This window comes from Aspergillus caelatus (genome assembly GCF_009193585.1).
Source record: "Aspergillus caelatus strain CBS 763.97 unplaced genomic scaffold BDV27scaffold_260, whole genome shotgun sequence".
Lineage (NCBI taxonomy): Eukaryota > Fungi > Ascomycota > Eurotiomycetes > Eurotiales > Aspergillaceae > Aspergillus > Aspergillus caelatus.
The window spans coordinates 5,175-28,303 of record NW_022475523.1 but is presented as its reverse complement, the minus strand read 5'-3'; the positions used below and the strand labels follow the sequence as shown (position 1 = coordinate 28,303).

The 23,129-nt window shown below is 47.5% G+C and overlaps 6 protein-coding genes across 6 annotated transcripts in view; 2 read left to right on the top strand and 4 right to left on the bottom strand.

Moving 5' to 3' along the window:
• Positions 1–1,166, top strand: BDV27DRAFT_53793 (putative GPI anchored protein). The gene is made up of 3 exons (XM_032076884.1): positions 1–365; positions 425–480; positions 540–1,166. The coding sequence occupies exons 1-3, from the start codon at positions 210–212 to the stop codon at positions 931–933; spliced, it is 606 nt and encodes a 201-aa protein (XP_031922568.1). The 5' UTR covers positions 1–209; the 3' UTR covers positions 934–1,166.
• Positions 1,167–1,278: 112 nt separating this feature from the next.
• BDV27DRAFT_136020 (putative acyl-CoA synthetase) lies at positions 1,279–4,186 on the bottom strand. The gene is made up of 4 exons (XM_032068676.1): positions 3,301–4,186; positions 2,811–3,206; positions 1,880–2,752; positions 1,279–1,823 (listed from the first exon to the last, which is right to left on the bottom strand). The coding sequence occupies exons 1-4, from the start codon at positions 3,677–3,679 to the stop codon at positions 1,399–1,401; spliced, it is 2,073 nt and encodes a 690-aa protein (XP_031922567.1). The 5' UTR covers positions 3,680–4,186; the 3' UTR covers positions 1,279–1,398.
• Positions 4,187–5,117: 931 nt separating this feature from the next.
• On the bottom strand, positions 5,118–6,446 carry rasB (Ras small monomeric GTPase RasB). The gene is made up of 3 exons (XM_032076883.1): positions 6,445–6,446; positions 6,041–6,312; positions 5,118–5,962 (listed from the first exon to the last, which is right to left on the bottom strand). The coding sequence occupies exons 2-3, from the start codon at positions 6,116–6,118 to the stop codon at positions 5,306–5,308; spliced, it is 735 nt and encodes a 244-aa protein (XP_031922566.1). The 5' UTR covers positions 6,119–6,312; positions 6,445–6,446; the 3' UTR covers positions 5,118–5,305.
• Positions 6,447–12,299: 5,853 nt separating this feature from the next.
• On the bottom strand, positions 12,300–14,608 carry BDV27DRAFT_149535 (HAD-like domain-containing protein; the record flags this gene model as incomplete). Its single annotated transcript, XM_032071069.1, has 4 exons — positions 12,300–12,404; positions 12,464–13,164; positions 13,275–13,356; positions 13,895–14,608. The coding sequence occupies 4 exons, from the start codon at positions 14,606–14,608 to the stop codon at positions 12,300–12,302; spliced, it is 1,602 nt and encodes a 533-aa protein (XP_031922565.1).
• A 3,929-nt stretch (positions 14,609–18,537) lies between these two features.
• Positions 18,538–22,699, top strand: BDV27DRAFT_53762 (Mcp5-type pleckstrin domain-containing protein). Its single transcript, XM_032076882.1, has 2 exons — positions 18,538–21,642; positions 21,693–22,699. Exons 1-2 carry the CDS (start codon positions 18,621–18,623, stop codon positions 22,508–22,510), a joined length of 3,840 nt encoding a protein of 1,279 aa, XP_031922564.1. The 5' UTR covers positions 18,538–18,620; the 3' UTR covers positions 22,511–22,699.
• Positions 22,700–22,709: 10 nt separating this feature from the next.
• The window catches only part of BDV27DRAFT_136011 (cytochrome b5-like heme/steroid binding domain-containing protein), an 848-nt gene continuing 428 nt past the window's right edge, over positions 22,710–23,129 (bottom strand). The window contains exon 2 of the mRNA XM_032068675.1: positions 22,710–22,984. Within this exon, the coding sequence (XP_031922563.1) occupies positions 22,907–22,984 (78 nt within the window). The 3' untranslated portion in view covers positions 22,710–22,906. The remainder of the gene's footprint in view (positions 22,985–23,129) is intronic.

Here is a 23,129-nt window from a genome sequence, read left to right as displayed (position 1 = left end):
TCCATTCTCCTATTCCTTCCTCTCCTTTCCCACCCACCCAAGTCAGTCAATCACTATCCATTTATTCCGGTCTCTACCGAGTACATTCTTTATTTCACGTCACTCTTTTACCTTCGGGGAGAAAGTCCAACAGCAACAACAAAAATAAATATCCAACCTCTAATTTCAATTAGCCATTCTTTGGACAGAAAAAGTAACAAATCAACAAAATGCGTTTCTCCGTCGCTGCTGTTTTCGCCGCTGTGGCCGCTGGTGTCGTCGCCGAGGAAGTGAGCACTGTTATTGTCACCGAAACCGCCACTTACTGCCCTAAGTCCACTGATGCTATCGGTGTTTCTCCCACCGAGTCTATCAGCATCCCTGCTGTATGTTCACAGATGTCCTTCAGTCTCACCATCGTGGAATAATACTGATCGGATAATAGGGCTACACCACCACTCGTCCTCTTATCACCTCCACCGTGACTGAGTGCAACAAGTGGTATGTTATATATCGGCGCCTTCCATCCCGTATAGATCATCAAGCTCACATAATTACAGCTCCAGCACCGCCCCCCCTGCTGGCACTCCCACTGGCGTCAACCCTGTTGGTAGCTCTACCCCCAGCTCTCCCGTTATTCCCGTCGTCCCCAGCGTTCCCAGCAGCTCCAAGGCTACTCCTAGCAGCAGCTCCTCCGTCATCAAGCGCCCCAGCAGCAGCAGCATCGTCATCTCCTCCACCCCTCTGGTCCACTCCACCCAGCCTGCTTCCACCAACGCCCCTCCTGCTCCTTCTGCTTCTGCTCCTTCTGCTTCCGGCCCCTCTGATGTCTCCCCCACTGGTTCTGCTACCACCCCCGCTGTCCCCCTCTTCACGAGCGGTGGCTCGCGCGCGGCTGTTGGCGCCGGTGCCGGGCTCGCGACCGTCTTCGGTCTCGCTGCTGTTCTGCTGTAAACTGATTTGAACTTCGACGGATGGAACGGATTGATTGCATTTTCTCTATTACCCCTTTGAGTCTTCATTCTCGGCGTCCGTCGTCATGATTGCGATTCATATGTTACTTGCATTCTCCGCAGGTGAGAACATATCGCATAGATGTACTTGACTATGATGACGGAGTTATTAAATTTCTTCTTGAACTCTTGTTGGAGCGTCTAGACCACTTTTCACTGGTGATACGACCGATACCATACATATTGTATTTTCTTTGATATCTCTTTACGGCTTTTTCTGTTAATATTGACCTTGATGGCTTTAGTGCCTACTGGAAGTTCGGATTTCCTGTGTATACCTTACAGACTTTATAATAGCCCATTACGGTTTATACAGATTTTGTGCGTTCCGAGAAAAGCTGTAGAGTAGCTTGTCCTTGGTTGCTTTTCCCACTGTATAGGTTGTGCCCGAGGCCTTGCAATCCATCTACAATTTGGCTCGGCTTTGTTGCTTCTCTTCAAAGTACTCTCGCACTTTGCCCCGCGCTATTTCTACTACATCAGCGTCCTCCACTGTCGGCGGTATGCTCACCGGGGCCCCATAATCCCCGCGCGCCCCGTGTTCGACCAGCTCACGCAATACTCGCCGCAACGTCTTGCCGCTGCGCGTCTTCGGGATTATCCCGCGTCCCTGTATCATGCCTCCGAGCGATGCGATTGCTCCGATCTGCTCACGGACTCGTTGATTGATCGCGTTGAACAGCTCCGGGGTAGGTATCGCCGGCAGGGCCGCAGATGCAGTCCGTGGCTGGATAAAGGCAAAAGGAAGGTGCCCTTTCAGTGTGTCCGGTATGCCAACAACGCTGGCCTCGCCGACCTCTGGATGTGACAGAATGGCTTGTTCAATTGCGCCTGTATCAAACCATGTGAGTTAATGAAAGATCATGATCAGTCTTAGGGATTTATACCTGTACTAAACCGATGCGCAGCTACATTTATGATATCGTCCGTTCGCGCCATGACATGAATGTACCCATCCTGGTCGATCATACCTGCATCCCCTGTGTCCACCCATCTACCCGAAAAGCGCTTGAGATATCCCTTGTAGAACCTCTCGTCATCATTAAACAATCGAGTGAAAGCCGTGGGAGCCAATGGCATATTTAGGACGATGTTGCCCATCGTCCCTCGGGGGACCTCTCGGCCTTCATCATCAACAATCCGAACGTCAAATCCCGGCATTGGAAATCCGGCCGATCCTGGTCGAATAGCCAGCGGCTCTACTTCTTTGTCATCATCTAACGTCACTCCCGCTGTGCTTCTTAGTGCCAGCCCGGAGATAGGAGAGCCGGATTCGGATGACCACCAATTATCTATGACCATGGCACCAGGGGCGGCATGGCGGGATAAAAGCTCCTGATACACCTGGACAATACTGGGCTCGCTCCTCTCGCCTGCGAGAAAAAGAGCCCTGAAATGCTTCAGGCCACCACGACGGGCCACCTCCTCGAAGAACTTATTGTGTGGATCATCCTTTCGGATGGCACGCATGGCTGTAGGTGCTGTGAACAGGACGTTGGCCCTGTGTTCCTCGATAACCCTCCAGAATGTTCCCGCATCTGGGGTTCCAACAGGCTTTCCTTCGAAGAGTACTGTGGTTGCGCCAACCAAAAGGGGCGCGTATAAGATGTAGGAGTGGCCGACTACCCACCCGATATCAGAAGCGCAGAACATCACATCACCTGGGCCCTGAATGCCAAATAGATACCTAATGGACAGGTGCAACCCGACTGCATGTCCGCCAGCTTCTCGGACAACTCCCTTTGGGAGCCCGGTGGTACCTGGGTATTTTTGTCAGTTATACCAAAGAAGCGTCATTTCCAAGACATAGGGTCGTACCGCTGGTGTATATTATATACAATCCATCCGTGCTAGCCACAGGTATCGGTCCGGCTTTGATGCCACGCATACGTGCGCTTTTGACCAACCGTTGCCAGTTGCGCTGTCCACCCAGCTTATCGGGTCGATTCCACCGCAGCTGATCTCTTTGCCAAACAATGACCTTTTCAGGCTTAAAGCTACTTGCCTTAATAGCCCCCTCGACCAATGGCCTATAGGCAACAGGGCCCTTAGACCCTTCTATACCACATGATGCTGTCATGATGACTCGTGGCCTGGCAGCTTCAATCCGCTGTGCGAGGGACTTGGCTGCAAACCCGCCAAACACGGCCGCATGGATTGCCCCCAGTCGAGCAATCGCCAATGCTGCAATGAGCGCGGCTGGAATCATGGGCACTGGAAATAGTCAACAATCTTTGTACCTCGAAGAGTCAAAAAGGACCAGGCCAAGAGCAAAAACAACAAAACAAGAAAAATTGAGGTGGCATACTATAAATAATGACTACATCACCCTTGCGCACTCCTTCTTCTCGTAATACACCCGCCAAGACCTCAACCTCCTCCAACAGCTGTCGGTAGGTATATTTCTCTTTCGTCCTCGTTACTGGGGAGTCCCAAATGATAGCAACATTGTCACCGTTACCATTCTCCACATGACGGTCGACACAGTTGTAGGTCGTAGAGATCTCCCCGTCGGGGAACCAGGACCAATGGTCGTGACTAGTACCGCTGGGAAGAGATTTGTAATGTCGGCTGATCACTTGCGATGGTTTCCGGTGCCAGTAGAGCTGCTCTGCATGGTGAGACCAGAAGCTCTCCGGGTCCCGAAGAGAAGAGCTGTGTACCAGCTGCTGTGGGTGACGTGACATAATAAATTGTGACCAAAGGAAGGAGGAACGTAGTCGACGTGGGGGGCGGTTTAAAGCGAGCAAGCAAAACAAGCTGAATGTGAAAGATAACTAACTACTAGTAGGAACCATAAAACCCGAACAGACGGCATTCAATAAAATTTGGAAAGTAACTGAGGCGTCTTCCTGCAGGTGGACGTCGCCGCGGTTAGTAGTAGTCGGTCACCATCGCATGCCGCGGCTAGCAGAGGAGTAGACATGCGGGGATGCTAGGGGTCTCATTCTTAAGCCTCGAATTGGAAGAAACGAAACAAGGTGTCCGTCCTGGCATCCGAAACCCTGCGAAAATTCGGAGACGTGGATCAGCGTCTCTCACGCCCAATCGGTTGGTTCGTCGATTTTTCGAACCTCCGGGCGTAGGGAAACGAACACGTTTCGGGATGAATGAAGCAACCTGAACCTGACACCTATGAATACATGTAATAACCAACTTTCGTAGAGTAGATTGTGTGGAGAGGAGAACCGAGGTAAGGTGGGCAGGTAATGAATGGAAAGCTTTCCCCGCACTTTCGAGCCCAGTTTAAATCAATCGATCGCCCGCATCGACCAGCCAGTAGGGAGTAGTTGAAATTACGTATATTTGTACTTGGATCTTTGTCCTCTCTCTGGAGTCAATAAGTCCGGTCATTGCAAGCACAGCGAGATATTCATCCCTGTTCATTTCATTCTCGTATTTTCCACTTTTTTTCTCCGTAGTAATTCATAGGCGAAAGCGATGTGATAAAAATAAATCGGACCTCTTTCTTTTTTTTTTCCCCTTCTAGTAGTACCTAGTAGTTACTCGCAAATGCATCAAAAATTGCAACTCAAAGCTCAACCGTAGGGTATCATATCGCAATGCCTGCTAAACTGTGGACTACCACCTTCTGACTTCCTTCAAAAACCACATATCCATCTCTCTTCTTTCTTTCAGGAAGCCGTCCACTCATCTCATAAACCAACCCCCTCTCCATTCTCTTACTCATATCGAGAACTCCCCTCCTCCAGCGTCACTGTTGTGTAACAAGGTGTCGTAAAGGCAGATAAGGATTCGGGAAGCGGGTAATAAGCCAGCGGGTTCGAAAATGAATATAAGCGTAAACAGAAAAAATAGACGTATTCTTGCAAGGCCCCGGCGGCTCCCGGCCTCTTCAGACACAAAACCTTCCATAGCCGAAACACCCTAAGATGGTCCAGAGATTGCCTCCCACATTGTAAACGTATATCATGCATCAAGCATATTCACCACCAACCATTGCATCTCAACAAGGTGAGTTATTAAGAAAAGTAGGGGAGGTAAAAAGGAAAAAAGAAAAAGAAAAAGAAAAAAGAAAAAAAGAAACGAAACAAAGGGGGCAGAAGGAGGAAAAAAGACAGAGTAACGCGCTGGGTGCAGAGCCATATGACCATGAAGACTCGCGGTCAATATAAATGAGGAGATTGTCATGAAGTAGGCTCGCATGGGCTCTCGTAGTTAAGGCCAAGGAAGAATAAGGAGTGGAACTGACATCCACGACTGATCACAAAAACGTGCACAAAGGGCCCTTTCATTCCTTTGGGCGGCTAGCCATGGCTAGGTTGTAACTCGACCAGCAAGACAGGCTTGATTCACAGAATAGTGCATTTTAGTGAGCCACGATGCCGCCCGCCGCGGTCAGTCCGGAAGGACTTCGGGTATTCTGGGCCAGCATCACGGTCGCGCATGGGACCCAGGCCAGTGGGTCGGCGATCCTGAGAGCGCCCTCCTTGTTGTTGTTGCCGTTGCTGCCTGAGCATCCGAACCACGTCGTAGAAAGCTTTTTCGACATTAATGCAATTTTTTGCAGACGCTTCAACAAACTCACACCCCAAGTCCTTGGCTAGGGCCTGGCCTTCCTGCGCGGACACTGCTCGCTCAACAGCCTTGTCGCTCTTGTTACCAACCAGCATCACGGGAACGGGAAGCGGAGGTCCGGAGGGATTGTTGATCGGGGAGGCGAGATAGCTGGCGCCGGTGGGAGAGCCGGAACTGGCTGATTCTTTGACCATTTTAATCTGGTTGTAGAACTTCTGTATTCTCGAAAAAGAGGCCCGTGAGGTAATACTGTAAACAAGCACAAACCCTTCACCATCACGGATCCACTGATCCCTGAGTGCTGTGTATTCTTCCTGGCCTGCGGTATCTAGCACTTCCAACATGCATGATTGCTGATCGATCACCACCTGCTTCCGATACGAGTCTTCGATCGTTGGATCGTACGTCTCGACGAAATGGTTTAGACATAACTATTGAACGAAATTGCGAGAGTCCAATTGTTTAGTCATTTGGATCACGACTCGGAGACGGAGAGGTGAAGGGCTAACCTGAATTGTGAGCGCCGTTTTTCCGACACCACCATCCCCCAGCACCACCAACTTGTAGAGTGTCATTTTCCCCGACATGGCGACTGATTAGAGCGGTAGGCGTCAAGAAAAAGAGAAGGAAAATTGGGTATCTGGCGTATAAACAAAACGGAATGGCGGGGTGGGCCAAAGAGTCGAAAAGGAGGAAGGTCGAAAAGGAAAAAGAAGAAAAGAGATCTATGGGATGCTCCAGATTGAGCACGGACACGGGAACGTAGGAATCCAAAGAACGGCTATTTTGGTAGTGCGCGATTAGCCACCGGAATTATCGTCGATACTTTAGACTGCCGTCTAAGCACATACCCACACCGAAAACCAAGGGTGCAATTAATTCCCCTGATTCAGACAATAAATAGCACACGTACCTTAGAAGACGTAGGGTCAAGAAGAGGACAATTTAGGTCAGTCGACTGGGTGTTTAAAAACAAAAGAAAAATTTTTTCTTTTTCTTTTTTTCTTTTCTTTCCTTTTCCTTTTCCTCTTAGTTTTCTTCTATGACCAAGCCTGTCATTTAAAAGAAGAGTTCAAGGGCCAAAAAGAGAAGAAAAAAAACTACCCCCCAATTAGGATTGGAGCAGGTCACAAATAAGCGGCCACCAGCTGCAGGACGATACGGGAGGTAGAACCGGAAGTAATCCGCTAAGTGAAGCTGTTCGTAACTCCGCGCAACGTGGAAATATATAAAATAAGAGGAGGAAAAAAAAAAAAAAGGTCCAAGATACAAAGCAAAGTAAGCCGAGTGGATGCTTGTCAGAGTTTCTTGTGACAAAAAACGCAGAGGTTTTGTTTTGCCTCAAACTGTTTCCGCCACGTGAGGGGGAAAGGGAGGGGAGGCGATGAAGAGCGATCGCCAGCAGTCGATGTATGAGTATGTAGGTGTATGTACGATAATATTGGGAGAAGCGTTTTATGTAACGAGCCTTTCTCTTATCTCGTTCGCAAACGAGGGGGAGGGGAGCAGGCGCCGGTTCCCAGGAGGTAAGAAAGGCTTGGCCAGCAAGTAACTGAATGGATGAGGGGGCGAAACCAAAAAATACCCACGGAACCTCACGGTGAAGTATCAGTATGAAGATCTGAAGGTGTATGAAGAGGGAGAAACTGGATAGGATAACAAATTTTTAACGTGAGAAAAAGGAAGGGGGGCAAGGTGTTCCTAGAGGATCAAAAATTGAAAAAAGGAAAAAAGAAAAAAAGGAAAAAAGAAAAGCGAAAAAAAGGCGAATAGAATAGAATCACAAAATAGATAATGAAATGAGGCGTTGGAGACAATGATCCCTGTCGGAGACCAAGAGCCGTCTCTTAGTTTTGGGTTAGCGTGTTTAGTTAGGAGGAGTTGGTGGGTATGCGGTATAGATGGCTTCGTCGTCTTCCGCTTCTTTCTTCTCTCTCTCTCTCTCTTTTATTCTGTTTTGTTTTATTTTTATTGATCTATTTATTCTTTTTTTTTTTTTATTTTTACGTTCTTGAAATAATTAACTGATTCTGTGCGCTAGTTAATTAATAACCCAAGTTGGGCGTTAATCATTTGTTCATTAGCTGAAAAGATTGGGTGGAGAAAGCTGACAGGAGGATAGTAAGAAAGGCTGGATGGGAATGGTAAGACCGACGAAGAGGGGAAGGAAAGTAGAAACCGGCAGAAGCAGCAGCAAGAGGCGGGCAAAGAGTTGTGTAAGAGAACCTAAGACCTAAAAGCATGAGAGAGTCACTTAGTGTCTGTCTGGGGCTTGAAGCTGGAACTGGAACTGCATTTGGTGGATTGGACATGCAGATGGACCCGCGCAGAGTGAGTGGGGATTCCTTCCGGGATGATGTATGGATGGGTAACCTTTTTTTTTCCCTTCTTCTCTCTCTCTCTCTCTTTTCTCTTCTAAAAGGCAACGTGCCTAGATTCTATCAAAATGCAAATTTTGTACATACATTGACAAAGCATAGAGTATCACTAAAGTCACATTGGAAATGATGCAATCTCCAATTTTTAACGTTTGATTGACTGTATCAAGCTTGTCCCAGGTACCCAACCCTAATCATTACATCGCTCAGGTACCATCTCTCTACCGATATTTCTCCATCATTTACAAACCCAATTCTGGTGAGATGTTCGCAGGAATAGGAGTGATAGGTGTACGTACGTAAGATCAATCCTTGTCCTTCATGACTTATGAATAGTACTATAGGTCTATAACAGCTCCCAAGACTTCTTCCCAATCATTCGGCACTACGTAAGGTATTCAGGTCGATCTAGTAGGCCTTAGGCCGTTTCTTCAACGCAGAATTCCTACCCCTAACACAGCTTTGGTCTCCTTGATCCGTCCCACAGTCAAGTCCAAAAAATCCATTCGGCTTGGTCGAAACTGTTTCGGGTAGACACGAGGTGGGCGTATGGTAATACTAAGTTCAGGGTGCACCCCACTACCACAAACAATTGGGATTGTACAGTCATGTTTCCCTGTATGCGTGATTGCGACAATAGGAGTTGATCCAACCCTCGGATATGGTCATGCCCAGGTCAGGTAGTGAGGCCGTTAAATCTGTCCTTTGTACGGAGTATTGTACCGGCAATCATATACGTATCCAGCGTAACGCATACCAAAAATCATGGTCAGAATCTAATCCGATCAGGAGACAGTTTTTCTCTTTTCCTTTTTAATTTAATGATTCCTCCCCCCCCAGGCGTGCTTATTTTTCTAGGCAGAGTGATAGAGAGGGGAGACGGTAGATTTCGCTGGTGCAGCAACCTTTGCAGGTCCACACGGGGAAGGAAGATAGAACATTCCGCGGCCCCTGGTGGTCAGGCTAAAACCAATCTTCCTAAGTCCCGGGAATCCCTAATACGTGGTTTGTCGTAAGTCTGGGACTTTAGTGCTGTATAAGTAATCCTTGGACTCTTAAAGCAGTCTTGTTATCTCTCATGGTGGTCCCAAAATATGAAAATGACCGCAGGACCTTGCGACAACGTTTGTATTGTTCACACTTGCATGTTAACACCTTTTCCCACCAGGTAGCCTTTTTTTCGATTTTTTTTTTTTTTATTCTTATTTCTATCCCCGTTCTCTCGTTCTTTTGCTTTTCGATTGCCATTTGCTGACATTGCCATCGGCATGTGAAATCAAAACAAAAAACCGCCCCATCTGGGCTTAGCGAGAAATTTGTTCGGAAAGTTCCATGATAATTACCTATAGTGGGGTCCATCTTACCCCTATTGTATCATTGGGATTTCTCCTAGGGAGTTAGCGGTGCTATATGCAGTATGTACTCCGTACCAATTGATTGGAATTCTCGAATGTTACACTGTAGTATTAAGCGAAATGACGACGACGAAATTTTCTTTTTCTTTTCTTTCTTTCTTTCTTTCTTTCTTTACCCCTCCCCCTAGATCCCTGCTACTGCACACCCTGCCGGAGAATCCGTCCGATAACCAATGCCGGGCCGGTCCATCGCTGGCCAAATAAGGTTCCACGAGACTAACAGGGATTAATCATCTCATCGCTTTAGTTACTGCAACTTTTTCGCCAGCCGGCAGACAGGTGTAGTTAGTCATCATATCATCATCGTTCCCCTAGGGAGGGGAACACTTAAGCCGTAGGCAGCATGAACGTAGAATTTAAGAACCTGTAGATCTTGTTGTCACGTTGTCTAATGTTTCTCTACAATGTCGGCGTAGTACCCAACTACCACCCCTTGCTTCTGTTCTTTATTTTGCATCACACCAACAATACTTTGTCGATGAACAGCCGGACTGGGAGCCCAGGTAAGGAAAACGGCGAGGGAAAGTTACAGAATGGGAAACCCTATTCTGTACTCCGTAGCTTGGTCGGGTTTCCTCTATGTTGCCTTTGGATTTTACTTTTATTTCTTTGATTTTATTTTTAAATTTTAAATTTTTTTTTTTTTTACGGTTGGCCATAGTGGAGCCAATAACGGGCCATATTCAGGCAGAGAGTTAGCTCTCCAACACAATGGTAGCTACACAAACAAGGCATAGACCTTCCTCCACAGCACTGCAACGATCATCGGGGTGGAAAGTATCTGACACTGACTATAAAATCTCAAGTCACTATTACATTTGATTCCCGTTAGACACTATCCACTAATTCTAGGTCACAGTTTCAGTGATCAGCGTAGCTGGAAATTAGTTTTCTTGCCGCGCCGACAGGATTCTGGGCTTGCTTTGTTTCCTAAGCCCTGCAAACTACATGGATGGATTTACGAAAGTCGATGCCAACAGCCCCTAAGGTGAGTGGCTGAGCGTCCACACGCGATGCCGATACAACTAGAAACATAAGATACGTGAGGAGGTATCTATTTTGTGCGCTTGTGCTTGTGCTATGCGACGTTGGTTGCCCGCCGGTTGGACTCGGGAAGCAAGTCAAGCCGCGACATTACTTTAATCAATGATATTTCCACTTTTGAAAGCCAAAGATAAAATTATCTATAAGGCGGTAGCTAGTAACTGGTCCGACGAAGGACAGAGCAGCTGGGACCCGCCTGGGGGTTCATGGAGACAAAAACCTCGGTAGAACTCCATATATTTGTTAGTTTAAAAGAGAAATGGGAAGGAGAGGCGAGACATGCGGACAAGCAGACTAAAGTGGTAAAGCCCGCGGGATTAAGGTATGTACCCAGGAAACTGGACAACAAGCTTGGTGAGAACTTGAGGATTTCCATTTGTACATCCTACCCATTTGTGGATAGCACGGAGCGGTCCTCGGAGTACCAGCAAGACTAACCAGATCTGGGCAATTCCGGTGCATTCCACAATACACCAGCTGGGCTTTTATTTTTATTTATTTATATATATATATATATATATATTATTTTTTACCTTAGTTACAATTATAACATACATAGTACATACGCTGGTATCCACAGTAATCTCCCGCCCCATTTTCCACGTGGGTAGCAAAGACTACAGTGGTCCGGAAACGTGCAAGTAGATATCTGTCTGAGCTACTCCGTACTAGCTCTCAATAGTCGTCTTATACTAATCAAACTGACTCGAAACGATATGTTGATTTGGTATGTGTAATGGCTTCTAGGCACTACTGGAATGCACACTAATGACCTAATACGTCTAGTTATACATACATATCGAAGCATATTTCGTAATTACTAGCTCCTTATATTAATACATCCGGTATACTGGAGCAACAATTATGCATTGTAATCTGTAGGGTGCTCTATAGTCAACATGATCCAAGAATGAAGACAAGATGCACCTTCCAGTCACCTTTGGTCAGGGGGCGTTCCGCTACGTTGGATAAACTGCTACCTAGTGCAAGATTTCCGAATCTCAGTGGAGCGTTTACTAACATAGTACTTCGGCGTGTGGCTGCAACGATTTGCACTACCAGAGAGTAGAAGGTATGCACGTGGAGTCAGGGACTTGAGATGTAGGTGGCTAGCCTAAAGTGCGTGACTGACAGCTGACCTTCCTTGCATAAAGACGAATGGACCGTTCTGGGTGGATACTAATAGTCTGTATGTATCTAGTCGTTTTGAAGCCTCTTACATTGAATAGGAGACAATTAGGAGTTGCGTTTCCCTAAATTTATCACGCAGCACTGCCTCCCTACTAGCTTTGAGTCACGATATATAACAGACGCCATTAATGGCGCCGAGCCTGTGCCATGTCAAGTTGCAACCTGGATCGTCGAGTCGAGACCCGGACAAGCTTCGTCGGATCCGATGTGCGTTGAAGGCCATACTGTATAGCTACTAAAGAATGCAGGTGCGTTTATTTTGGAGTATGTGACGTTTTTACCGCTAATCTGGGACTGGGGTACCTATGCCCTGTATGCGACAATAGTGAGTATCAATAAGTCATTGAATTTAATTGCTCGGGATTATTTTCCGCACTGACCACTAATAGATGGAATGATAGCAGTATGTATACCCAGCGTTATGGCTTGGGCTTAGACCCACGAGATCATCTTCTTGATGCCCAACATCCGAGACGTTGGGAGCAAAGTCACCCCGCCCTAGTTCTAACTCAGTATTATGCACGAACTACAACGTTGACCATCATTGTGAAGACTACCTAAGTCATGTCGTATTATTTACCATAGGTGGTCGCGGAAGTCTAATATGCGGCGGCCACATATATCCTAGTGGAGGATGGGCCATGTTTCGCATATCAGTCTGCCAATCCTCCCTACATAATCTCTAGAACTGTCGCATTATCAAGTCAAGTCTTGAAACGCCGCCTTGTGTTGGAATTGCACTACTGATCCTCCAGTGGCAAGATATCTGGTGATGGACCAACAGGGATAATCAACTGCGTGCTGCCCGTCCGTTTGCCAATTGCCTTCAGGTAGCCAAATTTGTACTGCAGACTAGAATTAGCGATTGGCCCAAGTCAGCTAAATCTCAAAAAACCCTACTTACAATGTCAAAATATGTCGTCTTTTTAAAGGCACCCCCCCTTGTCCGGTTGGACTCGTCGAAGTACAACCGACGATACCAATCATGGATTCGTGGATAATCATGCCGTATCATCTTGAGGTTACATCTAAAGATTAGATAGTACGCCACATCAAATCGGGCAATGGTTGTGTACAGGCGCATATCGGCCTCGGTTATGTTTTCGCCAAACAGGTATGGCTGGTGTCCTGGCTGTGCTAGGTGGTTTTCAATACGATCTAGCGCCTCGAACAACGGGTAGATATTCTCCTCGTAAGCTTCCTGTGTTGTTGCGAACCCCGTCTTGTATACTCCGTTGTTGATCTGATGGTACACCCATTCATTCATCTCATCAATATCTTTTCTCAAAGGCTGAGGGTAGAATCCTCCACCCGGCCTGTTGATTTCACGCAACTCATCTGGAAGTAGATGGTCAAATTCGGTATAGAACATACGAATAATCTCGCTGCTCTCGTTATTCACTATTGTACCTTGTTTCTTGTCCCATAGGACCGGGATGGTGTATCGCCCTTCGTACGTCGGATTTGCTTTGAAATATAGCTGTCTCAGCTGCGTGAATCCGTAGAGAGGATCCTTCTCTGCTGAACCCCACCGACCTGAGAAGAACCAACCATCGGGACCCAGCTCAGGATCCAAAACCACTAGCTGGATTATCTCCTCGAGGCCTTTGAGTGATCGAACGATGTTAGTCCGATGCGCCCATGGACAGCCGTACCCTAAGTATAAGACATAGCGGTCTTTTTCGGCAGGGAATTCAGCCGCAGAATCATTGGACACGAACGAGCGAAAGACCGAAGCTTTACGCCGGAAGTGTCCATCAGCGTCGGCGTGACGGTAGACTTTGTGTTCCTGAATGCCTTGCTTGGTACGGAGATGCCAGTGTCATGAGATGCCTTACATACCTGCTCTGTCATGACGCTCCCCTTTGTCGAAGTTATACTTCAGTGAACACGTAAAATGACAGCAAAGAGGCAGTTTAAATGTGTCGGCTTTTGGGCGAATCTGACCTCAATGATCTGAATTTGTAATCAGAGCTGACAAATTGAAGTGCTTATGTTGCAATCAATGGATTCACCCGCTGCGTCATCATGAGGGGTAAGCGATTGCATTTCATTAGTGACGTATAATGTAGGTTTAAAATTGACCATCAACTGAAAAGGACCAATTAGCTAGTAAAGTCATAGTGTTATTCCCTATCTTATCTCTAGTTGAATATGTATAGTACCGTGGCTTCATTGTGTCAAGGACCATACATTTGAGGTTCAGACAATCTCGTTCTGCTCTGTTCGTAAATGAATATAGGTCATCCGTTCATAACTTGATCGCCGCTTGAATGCCGAGTTGCCGTGCAACCTCGACGGAACCACCTGTGTTCAGCTCGATCCAAAGATCCACAAATCCGTCCTGCTTTGCCTGAGCTATATCCTCCGTCTCTTCTTTAGACCGTGCAACGTATATTGTCTTAAAACCTTGTGCTTTGGCGGCCTTCAGGTCTGAAAGATGGGCTGCCACCAGGGCGCAGTGACTGGGGTCCAAGTCGAAGCGGGCGGCTGCCCCACGATACACCTGAGGCGAGGGTTTGTACGCCCCGAAATTCTCTGCACTGGCTATATCCGTAAAAGGCAAGGAGCCATATCGCCGAAGGTCTTCTAGCAGAGAGACGTTGCCGTTCGACAGGGTGCACGTGCGGAACCTTCGGCTCAACAGTTCCAGGCCTCGCACGCTGTCAGGCCACGGAACAAGACGGTGCCAGCAGAGCGACAAATCCCATTTCTCGCTGTCTGTGAAGACATTCTCGATTTTCCGTTGCTGAAGTAGCTTAGATAGAGCAGTGTAATGGTGCTGATCGACCGAAACGAAGCCTTGGGAAGGGTCAAATGAGGCAGTAAACTGTCCATAGGACTGTCGCCAATCTTCTGCGATTGAGAGCCAATCTGTAAAAGTCATCTGTGAGACCCGTGCGCGTTCATCCGGAGGAATAGGCTTGCGGGGATCATGAAGGGCGCGCTCAGCAGCGTTTTGCAACTCTCTCGTGACGGACGGGCACCATTCAACAACGGTTCCGAATACGTCGAAGAACAGGACCTTGGGAAGTATATTGATTGGCATGCTGTGTGAGCTTCTACCTTTTACAGTATACATATAATTACCTAACTTTAGGGCAATGATGCCAAGGTGTTGAGGGAATGTAAAGTGTTTCACCAGCCTAGTATGAAATGCAAGGTAGTACTTAGTACATAGTACTATGTACATACATACTGTGTATGTATCATCAACAATAAGGAACGTCATGCGAGTTCAATGTTCAATGTTAATGTTCACGTCATTGTTCCTTCCAACTGACGTGTTGCTTAGTCAGGGGTTAGGGCCATGAGAACACCCATAACTTAGCTGCTAAATGGAGAGAAAGGCAATGATCCTATGATGAAATGCGACTCCGCCACAATTCTGTCCATCGCGAAGCGAAATAATTCACGAATTCGCATGTGATATGGTAATTCCGACGTGGACCATCTCATAGCCTGAAAGAGGAAAATAAAGGTTATATTGCTAACTCCAGAAACTACGGGCGATCAACAGATCCATCACATTATTATCACTTGTTCGCTGCTTCAGATTGATTATGTGACTAGTATGCGATGTCGGCAAATGGAGGGCAATGCATGTCTTTATCGTTAGCTGACGAGTGACGACGACGTAACTGGGTCCCATCCGCGTTGACAGCTGCAAGCTGGTTGATCCTCAACGGCGCAATCCTGGTCTCTTCGACTACGTACTAGTATTTTAGACTTGGATATGCATGAAGATATCTGTAATTCTTGTTCCACAAGGCGTCGGAAGAAGGTCTGGAGACTTCGGCAATGGGGATCTCCCACTTCAGGGCAAAAAAGAGGGGGGGAAAAAAAGTCTAATTTCAAAGGGGTGGTTTGCCGCTTCTTTCTTTCTCTTCGGGGTCTTCTTTATTTTCATTTTTCTTTTCTTTTATTTAGTCTCCCGCCTGTAACACCTGTACGTAGTTTGATATATCAGTTGAACAAAGGCGCCAGCAGCCTTGTCGAGTCTCGACCGTCAAGGGCTATAATAAATACATTAATATCAATATTAATATTAGTTTATTGTACAATGACCTGTCAACTTTTGCCCCTGAACTAAAGACAGAAGTATGTCTTGCCGTGTGGGTCGCTCGATGAATCCCAGTCGCGAATCAGGAAAAGTGTTATGGCTGTAGTCCAGTAGGCAAGACCTATTTTTTTTTTTCCCTCACGTTCCTTTTCGGTGTCGGGAGGAAGCACACGTTCCAATTTCCAGCTAGCTAGGTATCTGTACGAAAGTCGGGTAGGTAAAGTTCGAACGGTGGGAGAACTAACGGAGAAGGTACCCAATTGTGATGAATAGCTATCGATTATAGGTCCCTACCTAAGGGTTGGTTATCTCCTCAAATTAAACCATGCCAGTCCCGAGGCCAGTCACAAGCTGGTATCTCGCTTGTACTAGGTTATTGTTCGGAGATGGTCTTTACGGAGTATACCCTTGGGTAGCACCTCCCTTTCTTTTCCCCAGTAACAGTACATTGCAGTAGCCATTATATGTGTTTATATATTTTTCTCTCATATATCTGATCCCAAAGATTACGGAGTAGCAATAGAATGACCAGTGGCCAATCTTTCGCAGCAAGGGTCGCCAGCTCCGATCTAATTTCCGAAATGGGGAAACCACCCAGAAAAAGTCGGCGCCGAACACTGGAAGAAGTGGAGAGCTGAGCTCGTAGGACCCAAGGATCCTGTACGGGTGCTTCCTTTGTAAGTTTTGTGTCCACTGTCCTCAAAAGAGGTGGATAAAAACATCGGACGTGTTCCCGCATCCCGCATCCCATAAGTATGTATGTATGTATGTATGTACTACCTGATAAATATGTAAGTATTCCTGATGTAAAGGTGGCCTCGACAACCCAGTGATGTCTCAATAGCAAATTCTCTGATGATAGATGAAATGAGCCGAGCATCTCTAATCCTGACTATCTATTTACACGTTACAATATGTACTATATATCTGTCGAGGTCTCCGGTATTAATGGGATTGATATATGGTCAAAGCAAGGACCTACTCCGTGCCTCAGATCTAATTATAACAAATGCCCTACGTGACGTGACTGTTGGATTAGGAGAGGCTGAAACACGGACCACGGGCTCTTTGGGAAATTACAATTGACGATCGCTTGAGAGGCAACAGAGCTAACGGTTTGCCTTCCCCAGAGACATCGTATGATTCGATCGGAAGAGAAATAAGAACGGAGGAGGAAGAAAAAAAAAAAAAAAAAGAAAAGAAAAGAAAGAAAGAAAGAACCAAAAGAAAAGGCTAGTGTAGATAAGTAATTGGGGAAATTGGGTTGATGGAATTAGTAGTAAAATACATCCATAGGTTGTTACGAAGCAATTGTAACAATCAACGCTTGAGTATAAGTAATATCATGAAATCGAATAACATGACATTTGACCAAATTCACCAATAATATTTCTTGTTCAATTCAATTACTTTACCAGAAACCACAACGGAGAAGAACAAGAAACAAGAAAAAAAATTCATTATCATCCTCAAATTGTGGACCCCTTCAAACTAGTCCGGAAATCAAAAAGGTTGACATGAACCTCCCCTGAGAAGCAATCAACTTTCAATGGATCTCCTTTACCTAGTCCACTGAACTAGTCGAAGGACTAAGTAGTATGGACACGACTTTGCTTTTGCTCCGTACAATTAAATTAACACAATTGGACGATCACTGGACTAACCGCTCCTTCGTCCCCTTTCCACTGGCTGGAGTGTCTCCTTTTTCCTTTTTCGTTTTCTTTTTATTTTTTCTCCTACCACCAAAAGCTGGCCAGCCAAGCGGATGACTTCTACCCTGTTTCACTTTTTTCTGTCCTCCTTCTTTTCCTTTGGCCCAGTAGTAGGACAATTGGCCTGTCCAATCTTTGCTTGAATACGATGGTTTTCTTGCCGGTTACTGCAGGGATTACGAGTATCCATCAATCTTGCATCCACATCTGATCACGCGCGTTCTGATTCGTCTTCTTTCACTATCCCGCTTTTTATGCCCGGGAGTTTTATTTTTGTACTACTCCCGTACCTTCTACTATTAGTGTACTTGCCCTCACTGGCAGCTTAAGTGGAGACGTTCTTTTGATCCTCCTCACTAATCGGGAGCGTCGACTTAGTTCCCCATCCCCCCTAACGAACACCCCTGGAAGAGCTAACGCTTTAGCATCTTAGCCACGGCTTGTCCTCACGTCGTGCACATCCCGATGCTCGGACAAGTTCTTTGGTCGCAGCCCGCAAGGCTCAGTAGCTCTTGATCGGCCTTGATCTAACGGGTCTCCTCATACAATGTAGACCGTGTCCCCTTCCTCCTCAGATCTTTCTGTCTAGGGATCGATGAGACCTTGGTGGACGTCAGTCTTGATCGCTGACTCCGCCTATCTTTTTTGCTGTCTCTGAACGCGATCTACGATTCTTTCTCCTCTACCTCCCCGCGTCGGCGAGCCAATTCAATTCTCTTGTACCTCTTCCCCCTTTACTGGGTGGCTAAGGAAAGCTCGTGAAGCGCGTTAATTCAAGCTTTCGGGGTATTCCATTTGCCTTTGCCTTTCTTTCTTTTTGCCCTTTTCTTTTTGTCCCTTTTTTTCTTTCATTTATTTTTTATTTTTATTTTATTTTTTTGTTCTCCCTGATCCTAAGCGGAGTCTGAAAGCGTGTGCAAAGCCATCTCCGTGCTTGAGGGAGGGTAACGATTGGATCTAAGTGTAGGTGGGAAGTCTACTGCCTGTATGCCTTTCCTCCCAACCACGTTCATCTCGACTCATGTGTGCAAATAGCTGACGCAGCTCATTGCGGCGAACCAGAAATCCCGTGCTGAAGATCTCATCAGCAACTATAGCTGCTGGACAGCGTCTATATCGGCTGTCGTCTTGTTTCCTACCTACCTGCAGCGTCCGGAAAGTCAAATGGACCCCGCATAGCGCAGTGCTTCAATGGTATAAGGTGTGCGCGCCCGGTTGCTGTTGTAATTCAACAAGTCTCTCGAGTTCACGGTTGTCTTGAAGTCTTGATTGTCTATTATCAAGTGATGGCAACAGAGACTGTCTCCCAAGTTTCCCCTGCAGAGGTGTTTCCAACACCCTCTACTACGCCTCGGAGAGGTTCGTCTATGCATTCCCGGGGAGATTCCTCTCCTGGCCCATCATCGTCTCCACCATCCCCATCAAACCAGAGTTTCTTCCTCGATGGACGCCGTGACTTTCAAGATGTCACATACGAGGACACCTTATCGCCGCTAGATCCCAGGAGGTTTACCCCAACACTACATGCTTCACTTGTTTCGGAGATTTTGTCTTTACGGCGGGACGTGGAGAGTAAAACAAAAGCCATTGATGTCCTAGAGCGAACCCTGGATGAATCGCGCATAGAGGCTGAGGATCTCAGTGAGCGTTTATCACAGAGTACCAAGGAGACGCGGTCTCTCAAACATCAGTTACAGCTTGTGGAAGGGGGTACCTCCTCAGCTCTTACAGAGCTCGCAAGGGAGAGGGATGAGGCGCTAGAGAATATCTCAGATGTGCGAAAGAAACTGGACCAGGCACAAAAGAAAGCCCGCAGTCGGGAAGATGAGGTCGATAAGACATTGAAGCTTTGGGACCGCGATAAGGAACTCTGGGACGGTGAGCGTAGAAACCTGGAACGCAAGATCCATGTTGTTGAGGGTCGTCTCAAGGTGGTCTTGACCGAAGTGGCAGCGGTCCAAGCAGCTGGGAATTTTCATCAGATACAGAACCCCGATGGGGCTGGTTTGGCTAAAGACGAAGCTATGGGGAAGGATAGTGATACTGCGAGCGCCCACTCGAGCAGTCAAGGGAGACGACGGACCAGTGTCACAAGCGTCAGCACTGACGGGAGTGATCTCCATGATCTTAGGTATTCTGTGGCAAGTGTTGTCAATATACCAGGTGCGAAACACGACGGCATAAACCTTGCGCAAGAACTGGCATTCGACGAGGAAAACGAGTTTGAACTGCCCTACGATGATTTTACCCCTTATTCACCTGAGGCACTCCCGGAAGAACGCCCAACGTCAGTCCACTCACAATTGTCCCACACAATGGAAATGGGGGCAAAGGCAAGGAAGATCCTGGGTCTCTCTCTCAATAATGTAGAAAGCTGTGGAATCAAGTCGGAACCTAGTAGTCCCTGGAAACCACCTCCAACAGCAACAACGACAACGAGCTATTGCTATCAAGATGCTGGAATCCAATATTCCCCCCCTCCATCCCCGAAGTTGAAACTAGAGACTGGGACCGTGACCTGTGATAAGGATGCTGAAGGCCGCGACGCCTCTGTCTTGTACCGGACGAAAGACAGCAGCACGTGGATGGCCCCAATCATTATGGTATCGACATCTTCTCAAACTGTCGGTGATTTGCCCACTCTTCCTTGGACTCCTAAGCTTGGTGAATCATCACCGCCGTTGAAGACCCCTGATCAAGCTACCATGGTCTGTGCAGCCATCCAGACAGAACAACTCACTGCTCCTGAAACCCACGATAAGCGTGCCAATCTTCCCCAGGACCGTCCGAGTTCCTCAGATATCGAAGTCCCAATGATTGCAATTCATCCACCATGCTCTGAGCCTTCTTCGCCTCGAGGGAGCGTGGTTCTGCCACCACAAACGAAGAATGCTTCTTGCCAAACCGACTTGAAAACTATTGTCGATAGCCGAACGGTTGGCATACAGACAGAGGAAATCCGAATTGATCAGCGACCTGTCAAATTGCCTGCGAGTTTATTACCGTCTGCTATCCCAGATTTACCCCTTCGTACCAATCTCCAGGATCATCCGATCCAGCCGTATCACGCCCCTCCTCCAAGAACGAGGAAAGAGGAGATACCACCACCTCCTCCTATCCCAGCCAAGGCACCTGCACGAAGCAAACCTCACGAACACGTGCAAGCTTATCCCGGGAACAATGACAACGGTCCGTTATCTGATGAGTCAAAGACATATATAAGACGGCCCTTGAGATCCAGTAGTCTCTTTGCCGGTTTTGACCAACCAAGTGATGAGGAAGCGTCACCTAGGGTGAAAGATATTTTCACAGATGATGAGCTGCTAAACCGACCGTTCGCTTCATATACACTGAGAAGAGGCAAATTGGTTTCCACTCAGGGATGTCCTAGCTTAGATGAGACCACGGAAATCGATGAGCACATACTGGATGCAGAAACACATTTATATGATGCAACAGCCGATCTTGAGATGAAAAATCCAAGAAGAGCTTCTCGAATAAGTCCACGAACAGGAGCAGTGCCCTTGTGGACACGCCAACAGGATATACGCAGAGCGGCGATAATATCCAACGGGGCAGCTGCACACCAGAGAATACGGAGCCCCAGCGAGCCAAGTCTCGACGATAGTGCCAGTGGCGGTTCTAGTATAGCTCCCCCATTTCCCGTCCCTATTCGACTCAGTTCGCGGAAGCTCCCAGTTAAGGGCAACGATGGTCAGCAGAGTCCTACTCCTTCGAACCCCCGGAAATTTTCTGATCAAGGACGGCCGTCGATCACTCGGCAACCTACTTTGCGGCGAGTGCGGTCTGCTGCCGCAATGTCTCAAACAGAGCCTGACCGACCTGTAACCCGATCATCACCTACCATGTCAACATCTTCCTGCGCGGCGGATAGTCCTCAATATCCGTCTCTCCCATTCAACGATATCACTACTCCCCGGCGGATTAGGCGGGCAAGCCAAGGGCGATCCAATAATAGCAGCCACCCCACACGCGCGTTTTCCCACCAGCGGGATGATTCCACGGCAACATCAGTCCAGCCAACTAGTGTTGTTGATGCTATTGCTCAAACGATGGTGGGAGAATGGATGTTCAAGTACGTTCGGAGGAGGAGATCTTTCGGCGGAGTTAGTGAAGCCAAGGACAACTGGGAAGGCCGGAATGCCGAAGAGGTGTCAGCGAACATCGCCAACAGTGGATCAAGGCACAAACGATGGGTTTGGCTGGCTCCGTATGAACGAGCGGTTATGTGGAGTAGCAAGCAGCCAACAAGTGGACCAGCGTTACTTGGCAAGAGCGGCAGAAAACGTAGGGTACCCTTTCATGAGTTTATGCCGGATGCCGCTAACTAAGAGCAGTGACAATTCAATCTGTCCTTGACGTTAAAGACGACAACCCTTTACCTAAGGGATTCGACCTGCAAAATCAATTCAACCGATCCATCCTCATCCTTACCCCTGAACGAGCCCTCAAATTTACCGCTACCACCATCGAACGGCATTATGTTTGGCTAACTGCCCTGTCATTTTTGAGTCATTCTGCCATGGGCCTTCACGATCTCGCAGCTCTGCCGCCTATACCGCAGGAAGAATTTGCATCTTCCGCGCCTACTGCGACTTTGCGTCGCAATCCGATCCGGGATTCTATAAGAATCGCCAAAGGCCGGCCAAGGCCAAGGCCGAGAGGGAAACGAGCATTCAAACATCCTGAGCCGGTTCCAGAGCTCCCAGCAGAAATGGATATGGCAGATGCCGCTGACCCACCCACGATTCCCCGGTTCTCCAGCCATTCGCGCAAGCGCAGCAATACGACTCCGCGGATCCCCATGATCCGCAGCTTTTCCAATCAGGGTACCGTGCCATTAACGCATCCAACGCAAGGCGCGTTTGAAGCATATGCCCCACCCGCTACGAACAGTGGCCAGAGCATCATCAATGGCCGTACCTCCGAGGCCAGCGTGAGAACTGGTAATTATTTCGATGCCATTGGTACCGTCCGCATGGAGGCGTTCATTGACCAGACCGAATCTAACCAATACCATGCAACACATCCAAGCCATGCGCGGAAACCTTCGAGTCCCTGGAGCTCGGAAAGCCAGCAATTTTATGACCTTGATCACCCAAGGTATGACGATTGTGGATCTTTTCGCAGTGATGATCCCTTCGGAGGATTCTAACACATTGTAATCATAATGTTGTGGGCGTGGCATTATCCTCCAGGGAGATGCGTACCCCTGACGAATCGCCAGGTTCGAGAATCAGCAACTGTATATCCTGGTGTGGCATCTGCATAGGTGCCCCCTACCGTTCATATTCGCACATTGATACCACTTTGGCTACATCATATTGAAAGGGGCATTGTTTGGGAGCTAGGCGTTAGAATCATCTGAAAATCATTGATATTTATTCTAGGATAATCAACACTCCGCGAATGCGTACATGACAAGGTAGTATTGTGCAACGTAGTGCTTGCAGCATAATCACGCCGGAATAGATGACCGGACCATGCAGAAAAAAGTTAAGAGAAAAACATACTTCCCCTTCTATAAAACAACACATTCAAACATTCTCGATCACAGCTTTGCAGCCTCTTTCACTTCCCCAATCTTCAGCTTTGGCGTATACTTCTTCAACACACCCTCATTGTGATACTGTCCACAGTTAGCATCAATGAAGGTTTATAGACTGGACGGGAGTTGAAGAAAAAGAAATACGGGAAAGGGGGAAGAGAGAGAGAGAGAGAGAGAGAGATTCATCAAATATACGGCGACATAGTAGTGCGTCGGAATCCCCCCC

Excerpts from the sequence above, each read along its gene's own strand:
- BDV27DRAFT_53793 (XM_032076884.1), top strand. The coding sequence starts at position 210 with ATGCGTTTCTCCGTCGCTGCTGTTTTCGCCGCTGTGGCCGCTGGTGTC. Across the intron at positions 366-424 it reads AGTCTATCAGCATCCCTGCT|GGCTACACCACCACTCGTCC; the intron begins GTATGTTCACAG and ends ATCGGATAATAG. Across the intron at positions 481-539 it reads GTGACTGAGTGCAACAAGTG|CTCCAGCACCGCCCCCCCTG; the intron begins GTATGTTATATA and ends ACATAATTACAG.
- BDV27DRAFT_136020 (XM_032068676.1), bottom strand. The coding sequence starts at position 3,679 with ATGTCACGTCACCCACAGCAGCTGGTACACAGCTCTTCTCTTCGGGAC. Across the intron at positions 2,753-2,810 it reads GTATATAATATACACCAGCG|GTACCACCGGGCTCCCAAAG; the intron begins GTACGACCCTAT and ends AAAAATACCCAG. Across the intron at positions 1,824-1,879 it reads TGCGCATCGGTTTAGTACAG|GCGCAATTGAACAAGCCATT; the intron begins GTATAAATCCCT and ends GGTTTGATACAG.
- rasB (XM_032076883.1), bottom strand. The coding sequence starts at position 6,118 with ATGTCGGGGAAAATGACACTCTACAAGTTGGTGGTGCTGGGGGATGGT. Across the intron at positions 5,963-6,040 it reads AAACGGCGCTCACAATTCAG|TTATGTCTAAACCATTTCGT; the intron begins GTTAGCCCTTCA and ends TTCGTTCAATAG.
- BDV27DRAFT_53762 (XM_032076882.1), top strand. The coding sequence starts at position 18,621 with ATGGCAACAGAGACTGTCTCCCAAGTTTCCCCTGCAGAGGTGTTTCCA. Across the intron at positions 21,643-21,692 it reads TGGCAAGAGCGGCAGAAAAC|TGACAATTCAATCTGTCCTT; the intron begins GTAGGGTACCCT and ends AACTAAGAGCAG.